At 41.3% G+C, this 12503-nt stretch overlaps 1 protein-coding gene across 3 annotated transcripts in view; it reads left to right on the forward strand.

The window, feature by feature from the left end:
* Positions 1-12503, forward strand: part of MBD6 (methyl-CpG binding domain protein 6) — a 44328-nt gene that overhangs the window by 11663 nt on the left and 20162 nt on the right. Inside the window, exons 1-5 of one of the 3 annotated variants that reach the window (XM_063427468.1) lie at positions 5198-5217; positions 7003-7192; positions 8888-9024; positions 10415-10517; positions 11297-11465. In XM_063427468.1, the coding sequence (XP_063283538.1) occupies positions 8912-9024; positions 10415-10517; positions 11297-11465 (385 nt within the window). In that variant the 5' untranslated portion in view covers positions 5198-5217; positions 7003-7192; positions 8888-8911. Of the gene's footprint in view, positions 1-5197; positions 5218-5443; positions 5785-7002; positions 7193-8887; positions 9025-10414; positions 10518-11296; positions 11466-12503 lie in introns of those variants that run through there. The other 2 variants (XM_063427454.1, XM_063427461.1) reach the window with 2 other exon arrangements.

Here is a 12503-nt window from a genome sequence, read left to right on the forward strand (position 1 = left end):
GGAGCTAATTACACTTTTGGGACACGTGAGTTTGGCAGTCTGGGCTGTCCCGTCTGTGCAAAAAATATGTCATCAGCGTGCACAGCACACTGGCAATGGACATTCAGAGCTTCTTCTTTGTGGACACAACCTGCAAAGGGAAGAGTCTTTCTCCCCTTCCCTCTTAACTGAGTCAAGTCAGTAGCGCTAGGTTTTTTTCTTTTAAATTATATACTCTCCCATTCTCCCTTCCTACCTTTTCTCGCCAGCACAGATTGCATACATGCACTCTGAGCCGATGAAATGGTCCAATCAAAAGCTTCTCTCTATGGTGTCCGTGGCAAGCCTACCATGGGTGAATCTCTACTCGGCAAGGCTAAATTTTCACTTGCCAATAGATAGTGTTGAGTGGAAATTTTGAGCCCTGTTCTTGATAGAAAATTCCCAGCAATGAAGACTGTTAAGGCAGCAAACAATTGCTGGAAATATTTCTGATAATCCATCACAGCTACACAACTGGAATAAAGTTTGTGCTTTTTACTATTCAGTGTTGTGAAGATGACGTTAAAGGAAGTGTTTGGTTATGTATTTCTATGTGTTGTTTTTTTTGTTTTGTTTTTTAATAGTATTAACATATATATATATATTATTCTAGAATAGAGGTTTCAGAGAGGGCTGTTGCACTATTTTGTACACTTTGCAGCAGAACATAGCTGGACAAATCTTCTTAGAAAAAGTGTCTTATGTCTACCAGAAAGTAACTGATGATTTGCAATCATGGTTACACAAATTATGATTTGACAGTCGAAGATGACATGGTGAGCATTGCTCTCTGTAGATTGTAAAATAATGCATTTGTGTTCTTTTTACCCTAGAAAAGCTTGTATCGTGTATGTCGGAAAAATTGAAAAATAAACAGGAGATGCAAACGTTAAACCTGCTTGTAAAATATCTTATGTACTTCATGTAATTAGAAGAGAAGAGGAGCATTTAAATCTTTAAAGGAACCATGCAAACACTATAAACACTAATGGTTATTACAGTGCCAGCAGCGTTCTTTAAATGTATGGTGTAAAAAGGAGCAATCTGAATACCATAGCAGCTTACTCTGTTTGGAAAAGGTTATGATCCAAGGCGATAGGTACTAAAAGAAAAAAAGAGTTAGTGTTTCGGCATTGCAGAAAGGGTTGCAGAGATTAGGTGTTGCCCAATTCTGCTTTAATTAATCCAATGCACCGTGGCCTCCTTTCCTCATAACCACTACATTAAGATTAAATGTTAAAGCGGCACTGTCATGCCGAATCCCGTTTTTTTTTTAAGCCCCCCTCCCGCCTCCACTACATACAATTGACCCCTTAGTCACCCCCCAAATGCCCCTAAACCCCCCAGATTACCTATTTATTAATCTTTATTTTCTGCCCCGATCTTTATTCAGGGCGCCGCCATCTTTGTGTGGGTAGGTGAAGTCCCTGTGGGACACGTCATCTGCCCACACTAGATAGCACTGAGATTCCCACACATGCCCAGTGAAACACCTGGACATGCGAACGGGAATTTCATCTCTTCATTCATTCATCAAACGAATGACGAATGAAAAAACAGAAAAATCAGACGAACAAACAAATACCGAATATCAGTGTTCATTTGTTTGTTCAGTTTATTACAAGGAGGGAGCTACCGGCACGCAGCTCCCTCCTTGTAATATGTAAAGACAGAAGCTGCAGGGAGCAGTGCTCCCCGCCACTTCATAAGCCCCCTAGACCCCCCCCTCACTCTATGGGGGTCAATATGACCCCCATAATCGTATAAGGGAGATTAAAATCTCCCCAATGCCCCTACTCGCTATACCGCGAGTAGGGGCATGTCTACTAAACAGTGAGCAGCCTGTGGCTGCTCACAGTAAAATAAAATCCCTACTATCCGGCCCCCACCCCTGCATGGCGGGTGGGGGCCATAAATTACAATGGGGGGATGGGGACCTACTGTCCTCCCCCACCCTTGAGCGGCGGGTGGGGGCCATAATGATAATGAGGGGGGGGACCTACTGTTCTTTGGAATTTTCCCACGCTGTGTAAAATGACACAGAGCACTGTGATTGTATGGATTTCAAGCCATCCAATCACAGTGCTCTGTGTCATTTTACACGGCGTGGGAAAGTTCTTTGGAATTTTCCCACGCTGTGTAAAATGACAAAGAGCACTCTGATTGGCTTAAACCCACCAATCAGAGTGCTCTTAGCCTAATTGCAGGGCGGGGCAAGGCGGTATAGCAAGTAGGGGCATATTATTTACGAATACTAAGTAACCTTTACTTAGTGTTAGTAAATGTGGCTGAAAGATCAATTTAGGTCTTTCAGCCTTTTAGTAGATAACTCCCTAATACCGTGGGAATTAGGGAGTTATCTACTAAGCGGCTGCAAGATGCAGCCACAGCACGAATAGGATCGGAGTTTCATTCATTCGAATGAAATTGCGATCCGAACAAAGTGCCGAATTGCGTTCTAAAACAAACAAACATACTGTTCTCATTCAGTTAGAACGCAATTCGTCAGTTTCGGCTAAAATGACAAGAAGCATCGTGGGAACAGGGAGGAAAGGTAAGGATCATGGGAAAATTGCTCTGACCAGCGGAAATGAAGCACACTTTGCTCCTCCGCTGGTCAGAGCTGGTGAAGCGGAGGAATCCTCCATAAGGCAAAGAGTCCCTACTTTGTCTTATGATTTTTTTTAATTTTTTTTTTTAATTCTTTATTTTTTCTATGCACAAGGTCTTATGATTTTAAAGGACCACTCTAGTGCCAGGAAAACATACTCGTTTTCCTGGCACTAGAGTGCCCTGAGGGTGCCCCCACCCTCAGGGTCCCCCTCCCGCCCGGCTCTGGAAAGGGGAAAAGGGGTAAAACTTACCTTTTTCCAGCACTGGGCGGGGAGATCTCTGCCTCCGATCCTCCTCCGTTCCGCCCCGTCGGCTGAATGCGCACGCGCGACAAGAGCTTTCAGCCGGATTCAGCGCATTCAGCATTTACAATGCTTTCCTATGGACGCTTGCGTGCTCTCACTGTGATTTTCACAGTGAGAATCACGCAAGCGCCTCTAGCGGCTGTCAATGAGACAGCCACTAGAGGATTTGGGGGAAGGCTTAACCCATTAATAAACATAGCAGTTTCTCTGAAACTGCTATGTTTATTAAAAAAAAAAAAATGGGTTAACCCTTGCTGGACCTGGCACCCAGACCACTTCATTAAAGGACCACTCTAGGCACCCAGACCACTTCAGCTTAATGAGGTGGTCTGGGTGCCAGGTCCTTCTAGGGTTAACCCATTTTTTCATAAACATAGCAGTTTCAGAGAAACTGCTATGTTTATGAATGGGTTAAGCCTTCCCCCTATGTCCTCTAGTGGCTGTCTCATTGACAGCCGCTAGAGGCGCTTGCGTGCTTCTCACTGTGATTTTCACAGTGAGAGCACGCCAGCGTCCATAGGAAAGCATTATGAATGCTTTCCTATGTGACCGGCTGAATGCGCGCGCAGCTCTTGCCGCGCGTGCGCATTCAGCCGACGGGGAGGAGAAGAGGAGGAGATCTCTCCGCCCAGCGCTGGAAAAAGGTAAGATTTAACCCCTTTCCCCTTTCCAGAGCCGGGCGGGAGGGGGTCCCTGAGGGTGGGGGCACCCTCAGGGCACTCTAGTGCCAGGAAAACGAGTATGCTTTCCTGGCACTAGAGTGGTCCTTTAAGCTGAAGTGGTCTGGGTGCCTAGAGTGGTCCTTTAAAGAAAACTATAGCAGACAGGAAGAAACGGAGAACAGATCCTGAGAGAGGGGGAGATTGAGGAAAGGTAAGTTCGGCATGACAGTGCCGCTTTAATGTGTTAATGTTGCTGAGAGTATCACATCAAAAAAATTTCCTCCTCTGCCAGGAGGGTCCCTTGTAAATTGAGGGTGAATTGCTACATTTTGGAAATCTTTTAAGACCAAAATAACTAATTTGAAGAACAATCTTTTTCAACCGGGTAGCTCATTTAATAGACATTACATGTCTGTCTATCTGGCCAGAGAAGCATATTTTATGGTTGGTCTGACTGTGTGGTATATTGTAGTAGGTATGAGTGTAGCTGTAGCATATTTTCATTGGCTATCAGTGTCTTCTCACACACTGCCACAGGAATATCTGCAGACTGAGTGTATGCACTGCAGGTGTGAACTTAAAAACCATTGCTTTGAGGATTTAAGAGGAAAAGGCTACTTTTAGTACCTTTTTAGTGTCCATGGAAACGTTAATTATTTTGTATTATCTCACTAGTTCTATTCACCACAGTAATATTAAATTGACTGCCAGGAAAATTATTACATTTTCTAAAATTAAACATTTGATGCATATTGTTCAACATAATAGAATCTGTCGATTTATACTTGTAGTGCCTAGGTAACCTACGAAGAATTGACCGGTGGAAAACATGGAATGTAGAATTTTAGATGTTAATCTTCACATGTTTATGACTCCTCCCCCCCCCCCCCCCCCCCCTTTAATAGACCAGTGTTTGTCTTATACTTTGGATGCAGAGATTGACGATCTTACCATGTTTTTCTTGATCAATTAAACCGCATTTAGGACAACACATTGAAAACTCTTATTCGAGCTTGTTTAGTAGTTTAATATTACCATTTCTCTTCACTGAATCTTTGTGATTGGGCTTGGGGTTTATGTGATGCACGCATTGCTCCTGTTGAAAACAGTGTGTCAGGGCAGATTCAATTTATATTCTTTTCTATATGGTGTTTGCAAAACCTGCAGTATTGGAAAAGACAGACATTTAAGAGCTAGTTTAACCCCTTAAGGACCAAACTTCTGGAATAAAAGGGAATCATGACATGTCACACATGTCATGTGTCCTTAAGGGGTTAAAGGTTAGTGTCTCTGTTACATGTTATTTATTTTTCTTCTGGTTTGCATATGTTTTGTAATGCATTAAAAAGTGGGGTCAGTTCAATCCTGGGGTGCTAACCCTAGGCCATCGCGAACAAATGCGAAATGCATGCTTTCTGTTTAAATCAGTTGCTGCTATTATTTATTTGTAGGGCTTTATGTAGTGTTCTGACGTAAACAGGTAAGCCGGTTTCTCAAGCTTATGTGCCACTGGCACGTCCACGGCATGTTGGGTTTGATTGCTTTGCACAATAAGCTGTCTCTTCTGACTCACCAGGTTCAGTCACTGAATACATGATGTCAGAAGGTTCCTACCGGTAAGCATTTGCAAAATGTTTCTAACTGAAACACTGTGTAGAACTTACTATACGTAATACTAGCAAGTAAAGCAAATGATTTTATTTTATTTATTTTTATTCTAAAGAAATGCTGTGATATGTAGAAATTGTGGTTTTATTTATTTATTTATATATTTATATATTTATTAATTACCAAATATATCTGAGATTGATGAAGCAACATTTTCATGTACAATGGATGAACATTCACATTTGTAGTTGCTATAGTAACAGTCAAGGAATTCTTAAGTGCACTATATTCCCAGAGCATTTGCATACAATCTGGGAATGGGAGGAGATGAGAAAAATATGTGTTTGTGTATATGTCTCTGTCCCTCTGTTTATCAGTCAATGCAAATTGCAGCATCGCCAGGCTTTCTTTACATTTTTCTTTTTCTTTCTAGTGATATTCATACTCTATCGCTGCTTGCCTCGTTCACAGTGGTATAAATAAACTGGTCATTACATGTCATTACACCTTAATCTTGAAACTCACACAGGATCTTGTTGGCAGTATGGTCATGTGACATGTAGAATGCTAAGGAGGTATGGCTTTTGTCACTAATCACATGCATCTTTTCTCCGAAAGAGACTATGGCCATTAGCTCTCATTTTTTATTATGTAGATCTGCCGTTACGTGCATGCAAAATAGCTCAAAAGAGGGAAAGCTCTGTACAAGAGCTCTTTGCAACTTGTTTGCAGATGAACTGGTGAAGCTGAGGCTGCTCAGAGCTATTTAGTATGTAACATGCAGAGACCTATATCCTATAAGTATGTTCAGGAGGGCAATACCTTCTGCTGGGTGTTAGGGAGTTAATGCAGTCTGACCTCCTTGCTCCACCTCCAGAAGCATTTTCTGTCTTCTGGGAATGGCTGCTATTCTTCCTTAGGGTAATAAATATCAATTTACTGGCTGGCAGTCTCTTTGTCCTGGTTATTTCATCTGGTTGGAGGGGAGAGAGAGAGTGTGGAGGATGATCTTTTTCTTCCCCCCACCCACTCCTAGTCCTTTTTGTGTCAGTGTTATGTGCCTGCACAGACTGACACCCTGCTGAATTATCAAGGCCAAACTCAACATGGCAACGAGAACAGTTCTGTACCAGTTTACTTAATTAACCCATACCGCTGACCTGTCACCTGCAGGCTGGGTTGCAGGGAGATTAATATAGCACTTGCACTAATCGGCTTGGTATGAGATGGGGGAGAAATCACCTCTTGGCCTCTGTGGCTTAAGGTCCGGCTATTTTGAACCACAGATGGGATTATTACCTGCGTTTTGATTTGACTCGGTTCTGAATGGGATTTGTAATCAGGCAAAGGGAAAATCAATGAAGTGTGTTGAAGAATTTGTGTATAAAAGGGTGAGTAAGCTGTTAATTTGTAAATATCCTCATCGCACTGAAAGAGTTTAGTGATGAAGTTCACATTATATTGCACAGTATAAATGAAATAATAGTTACTGTAACTCTTCTCCAAATACTAATAGTCTCTGGATCATTGTAGCAGATATAGTTGGAGCAAGCCTGTTGAATTTGAAATACGTCACGTCAGTTGTCATTGTGGTTTGCTAAAAGTTGCTGTCATGTTGGTACTGTGATCCTTTCAATAGTGCCCCTTAAATCTTCTTAGTAATTCTGTGTGTCCTACAGATCTCCATCATATGCTCAGTCACACATGTATGTATTTACAGATTCTGTAACATTTGTTTTTCCCCTAACATTTTCTGAAACTAATACTTTTTTTTTTCTTTTTTTTTTTTACAGACATCATGGATCCTTAGCAACCTCAGTTGGTTGGTATCTCGCAGCTCCAAGGGAGGGCTGAAGGAGCAAGCGATTGATACCCAATCTCTGCCACTTCCCTGCACGGGAACCTGATACACTGTGACTACGCCATGCTGGGCTACCAGGATCTCATGCAGACCTAACGCCCGCACTGTGCCGCAATGAGCAGGTATGGAAATCAACAAGTGCATTCAGAGCCTACATTGGATTGGAATCTTTGTCTTCGTAAAATAACCGATCCCAAACTCATTACTCAAAATATTTGCTTTAATAAGCATTTAGCGTATTATTTCCTTTGTTGAAGGAATGTAGATATTGAGGTGTAGTGGGCCAGTCTAAACCAGGTTAATGTGTGTCCAAAGATTAGGCTAATGAAATATTTTATAGTCAAGCAGCAACCAACCTGTAGTTCTCCAGTTGTTTTGGGTGAAGTTCTCTAGTCGTGCTCCAACATTCACAGATTTATGAAGCTAAGCATTTTAGGACTCCAAGCTTCGCCAAAGAATAAAGTAATAATTCCCAAACAAGACAGCTGTCATATCTGTAACTCAAACTTGCCTTTGGTTATGTAGTGTGTGTGCCTCCACCTAAATGCTTGATCAAGGATTGTATTTTATAAATACTTCTTTAGGCCAGATAAATATGTGTAAACAAAACATAAAAGGACACTGCTTAAAGGACCACTATAGGCACCCAGACCACTTCAGCTTAATGAGGTGGTCTGGGTGCCTGGTCCAGCTAGGCTTAACCCTTTTTTCTATAAAGATAGCAGTTTCAGAGAAACTGCTATGTTTATAAATGGGTTAATCCAGCCTCTAGCGGCTGTCTCATTGACAGCCGCTAGAGGGCTTCCGCACTTCTCACTGTGATTTTGTGAATGCTTTCCTATGGACTGGCTGAATGCACGCGCAGCTCCTGCCGCGCATGCGCATTCAGCCGAAGAGTAGGAGAGGAGGAGGAGAGCTCCCCGCCCGGCGCTGGAGAAAGAGGTAAGTTTAACCCCTTCCTCACCCCAGAGCCTGGCGGGAGGTGGTCCCTGAGGGTGGGGGCACCCTCAGGGCACTATAGTGCCAGGAAAATGAGTATGTTTTCCTGGCACTATAGTGGCCCTTTAATGTAGTAGTTCTGGTGAGTATAGTCAGTCCCTGCAGGCTTTTTGCTGTAAGCAGTGTTTACATTGCTCCCTAGGGATACTTCCAGAGGCTGCTCCTCAGATGCAGTGTTCAGCACGAACGTTTTCTCCACGCTCTTCATGGAGACACTGAACTTTCCACAAAGAGATGCATTCATTCAATGCATCTCTACGAGGAGATGCTGGTTGGCCAAACCGGCATCCGGTCCCACCCCCGCCTCCTTGATGATATCAGCCAATCCAATACTTTTTCTATGGGAAATCATTGGATTGGCTGAGATCATCATTTCTTATGTCAGTCATGAAGGTGGTTTGAGAGCGCGGCCAGGGCTGGCATACCTGTGCGGCGCTGGAAATAAGGTAAGTTGTATTACCTTTTTAAGGGGGACAAGCCACCTAAATGGTGGTTTTAACACTATAGGGTCAGGAATACACATTTGTGTTCTTGACCCCATAGTGTTCCTTTAACCTTGGCTTGCTTAATGTATATTATTTAAAGATCTAAACTACAGATGTCCCTTTAATTTAATTATATTTGTATTATTATTTATATTTCTAGGCAAATACTTTGTTCTTGCATTGTTAGGTTATTTGTTGCTGGGCGAAAATAATGACATTTTGTAGTTCAGTTTCCAGTTGGTAGTCTTGGATGCTGTAAAATATTTTAGAAATACAAATCTCTAATCAGGCATAAAAGTTGTATGCTTGTGATGTAACCCTCTGTCTTAATAGGTACAAGAGAGAAGAGAGAGCAAAATGAATGGTGGCAGTGAGAGTGGAGGAGGAGATAACTATGGAGGGCCCCCTTTGGTCCAAGTGCCAATTGGCTGGCAGAGGAGGGTTGAGCAAGCCACTGTGGTATACGTCAGGTGAGTTTTTAGCTTTCATTTGGCCTTCATTTAACTGTTCAAACATGCGGTTTCTCCCCTTCATACATGTGCATCACCTTGTAATATGTCTGTTGGTGAGAACCTATGGATTGTGAACCTAAAGCCATGTTTTTTGGATAAAAGGTTAGAATGTTAGAATGTAGTGGGTATCTGTGTACATGAATCTGTGGGAGAGTGTAATTACTCTTTTTTTCACGTAAACTGGAATGAACAAAATCAAAAAATAAAATTGCAGAATTCTGCCTTGAGAAGGACGTGTTAAAGTGGCTGGTCTAAATAAAGGATTACTTTTACACTATTCCTTTTATTTAAAGGATCGCTATAGGGTCAGGAACACAAACATGTATTCCTGACCCTATAGTGTTTAACCCACCATTTAGGTGGCTTGCCCCCCCCCCCCCCCCCCCTAGCCCCTCTATAAAAGTGTAAAGATCACCTTATTTTCAGCGCCGAGCAGGTCTGCAGGCGCTTGCTCCGCCTCATTTGTGACATCATCAAAGTGGCAGATTTTTAGCCAATCCAATGCTTTTCCATAGGGAAAGCATTGGATTGGCTAAAATCAACACGGGGGCGGGGCCAAATGCTGTTTTGGCCAATCAGGACCTCCTCATATAGATGCATTGAATCAATGCATCTCTATGAGGAAAATTCAGCGTCCCCATGCAGAGCGTGGGGACGCTGAACGGCAGGGCTGCTACTGTGCAGCACTGAGCCAGGAAGCACCTCCAGTGGCCACTTTGATGTGTGAAAAGGCAGTGTTTACATGAAAATGCCTGAAGGCAATGATTATACTCACCAGAACAACTACATTAAGCTGTAATTGTGCTGGTGACTATAGTGTCCCTTTAATGTAACTTGGTTTTTCATTGTGCCACCCAAACGACAATTGTTAGATCTACCTTCTGTTGGCTTTTACAATTAGTATTTAATTAAGGGAGAACTCAGTGTAGTGGTTATAGTGCAAAGAGTCTGTGAGTGTTGTTCTGTGTTTTCTATTCCTGTCTTACCATCTTGGAGCAGTGTTTGGCTAAAAGATTGGGGGGGGGGGGGGACTTGCCATCTAGGGTTGATGGATTTGGTAAAGGTAATGTGCAATTGTAAAAAAAAAAAAGCAGACGACAACACAATCAGTACAATTGACAAGGGTCCTTGTCCATTTATCAGTAATTTCACCTGCAAGTTTGGACAACTATTACACACATGAACTAACCTACATTTTATGTCCAAAGAATGATGTTCATAGAAAACTTCCAATTTGTTGACCCTTTTGCTGTTCAGTTAAATTTTTTATATATTTTTTTCTTTTTACTTTTTTGTTTGGTTTGTTTAACTTGATTTTGCTAACTTCATCATTTGATTGGCTTTGCAGTCCTAGTGGTACAATCCTTACCTCTATGGATCACTTAAGGAAGTATTTAGTCACTGATGGAACCTGTAAGTGTGGGCTGGAGTGTCCGCTTAACATCTACAAGGTAAGTCTCAGAGCAAGAGAGAAAATCATTCCCTATTATGGTATTAGTTAGTGTTATTTGATATTTTCACATTTATGTTTCCATGTCATTCAGTATATAACCATTGCTTGCAGTAACAAACCATAACACAACTGTTTGCAAATGTTGATTATTATATAGTTGTAGTTGAAATATGATATTCCCTACTTTTATTTTTCTTCATTATATCTTTTTGTTCATATTTCAAATCTACAGCTATTCTGTGACCGATTTACATTGTATGTTATATTGCTTTTCTGGCATTGTGAAGAAGTGAAGATCAATCTATCTATTAAATAGCACATTTAGCTCCGTGAAATTTAAGCTACATAGTTTGAGCCATTTTTCTGCCTTTAATGCACCTTAAAAGTACCCCTAATGTTGTTGCTGATCAATAGATCAAAAGCATCAAATTGCAAACAAATGCATAGTTCAGAAACATTGGCACCTTCTTGATATCACCACACTTTCTCTCTCTCAGCATCGTCAGTATGGCCGCAGAGAGGACTTTCCATGAAGAGCCATAGTTGTTGAAAAACAGTTTGACAGAAATCTAGAGGACCTTGCCCAATGATTTGTTGTGGTTGTAATGCTTAGAGTGCCCCTTTAACGTCTGCCTAAATCTACTTAGTCCTAAAATATATGTCCCTCTATATTTAATAAACATGCATTGGTATTTGTTGCCTTCTGTGGCATTTTTGAACTTCCTCTTTGGTAAACCTATATAAACCAACTTTTTTCTCCTATCCTCATTTGTACAGGTTTTTAGCTTTGACCCCAGAGCAGTGGTGAAGAGGCGTAGTGCCGAAGACGTGAAAGCTGAGGAAGACATGACCAAGCTCTGCAACCATCGTCGGAAAATTGTGGCCCTTGCAACCCTGTACAAGAGCATTGAGAGTACTCCCCTTGCACTACAAAGCCAAGCTGCTGGTAATTGGACTTAACTTTTCGCTCCTTTTGATAACCATCCTATGTTGTTGTTTTTTTGTTGTTGCTGTTTTTTTTTTTTTTTTAATCTATGATTGGAAATTTGGAAAAATTATGGATCTGGTGACAAGGGTTTATCTAGCAGCTCTTGATGCTAATACCCTTCAGATTTTATGAGAGATCTACTGAATGTGCAGGTTCTGGTTGATCAAATTGGTTCCAAACTATTGAAAATCCAACATTAGTTAGAAATGGTTTTCTCTCAATCAAAATGGTGGGAAACATATATAGTTTTAAATGTAAAACCGAAAAAGGGGATATGTGTAGGCACCCAAAATACAACAAAACGTGAACAAACTGTGACCTGCAAACTCTCTTGTGACTGTATCCACCTCACTGTTTTAGGATTTTGTGATAATTTTAAATGTATTGAATTTTGTATGCACCAAAAATGATCCTAATTAATTGTTTGTTAAAATATCTTTATCATCATTTTATTTGTTTGTCAAATCACTCCAAATCACGTGACATAAAATAGGAGGAACAGTAACCAAAATGCGTAAACTACTTCTTTAAAGATTACTTTAAGAACACTTACGACTATAGTAGTTATGGTGCCAGGAGTCGCCTGGTGCTGTCCCCACTGTAGGTAGTCAAACCGCGTTCGAATAATTTGACATTTACTTTGTATACTTTATGCAAATATATACTTTAGCCCCTTAAGGACCAAACTTCTGGAATAAAAGGGAATCATGACATGTCACACATATCATGTGTCCTTAAGGGGTTAAGCAGAAAGTCTTCTTCCACATTAGATATATATGTTCCATCTCTATTCCAGACTCTCTTGCCTGATGAAATCCAAGGATGGAATTGATGTTGTTAATGCAGAAGGGAAACTTTTTATTTAGCGATATTTGAAGTTGTCCTACTTAAGTCTTAAAACACTTGACTACTTACAGGGGACTGCACCAAGGCACTGCTGACACTAGAACCACTGCAGCACACTATAGCGGTTATGGTGCTTAGACTATGCATGTC

Source organism: Pelobates fuscus, chromosome 1 (assembly GCF_036172605.1).
Source record: "Pelobates fuscus isolate aPelFus1 chromosome 1, aPelFus1.pri, whole genome shotgun sequence".
Lineage (NCBI taxonomy): Eukaryota > Metazoa > Chordata > Amphibia > Anura > Pelobatidae > Pelobates > Pelobates fuscus.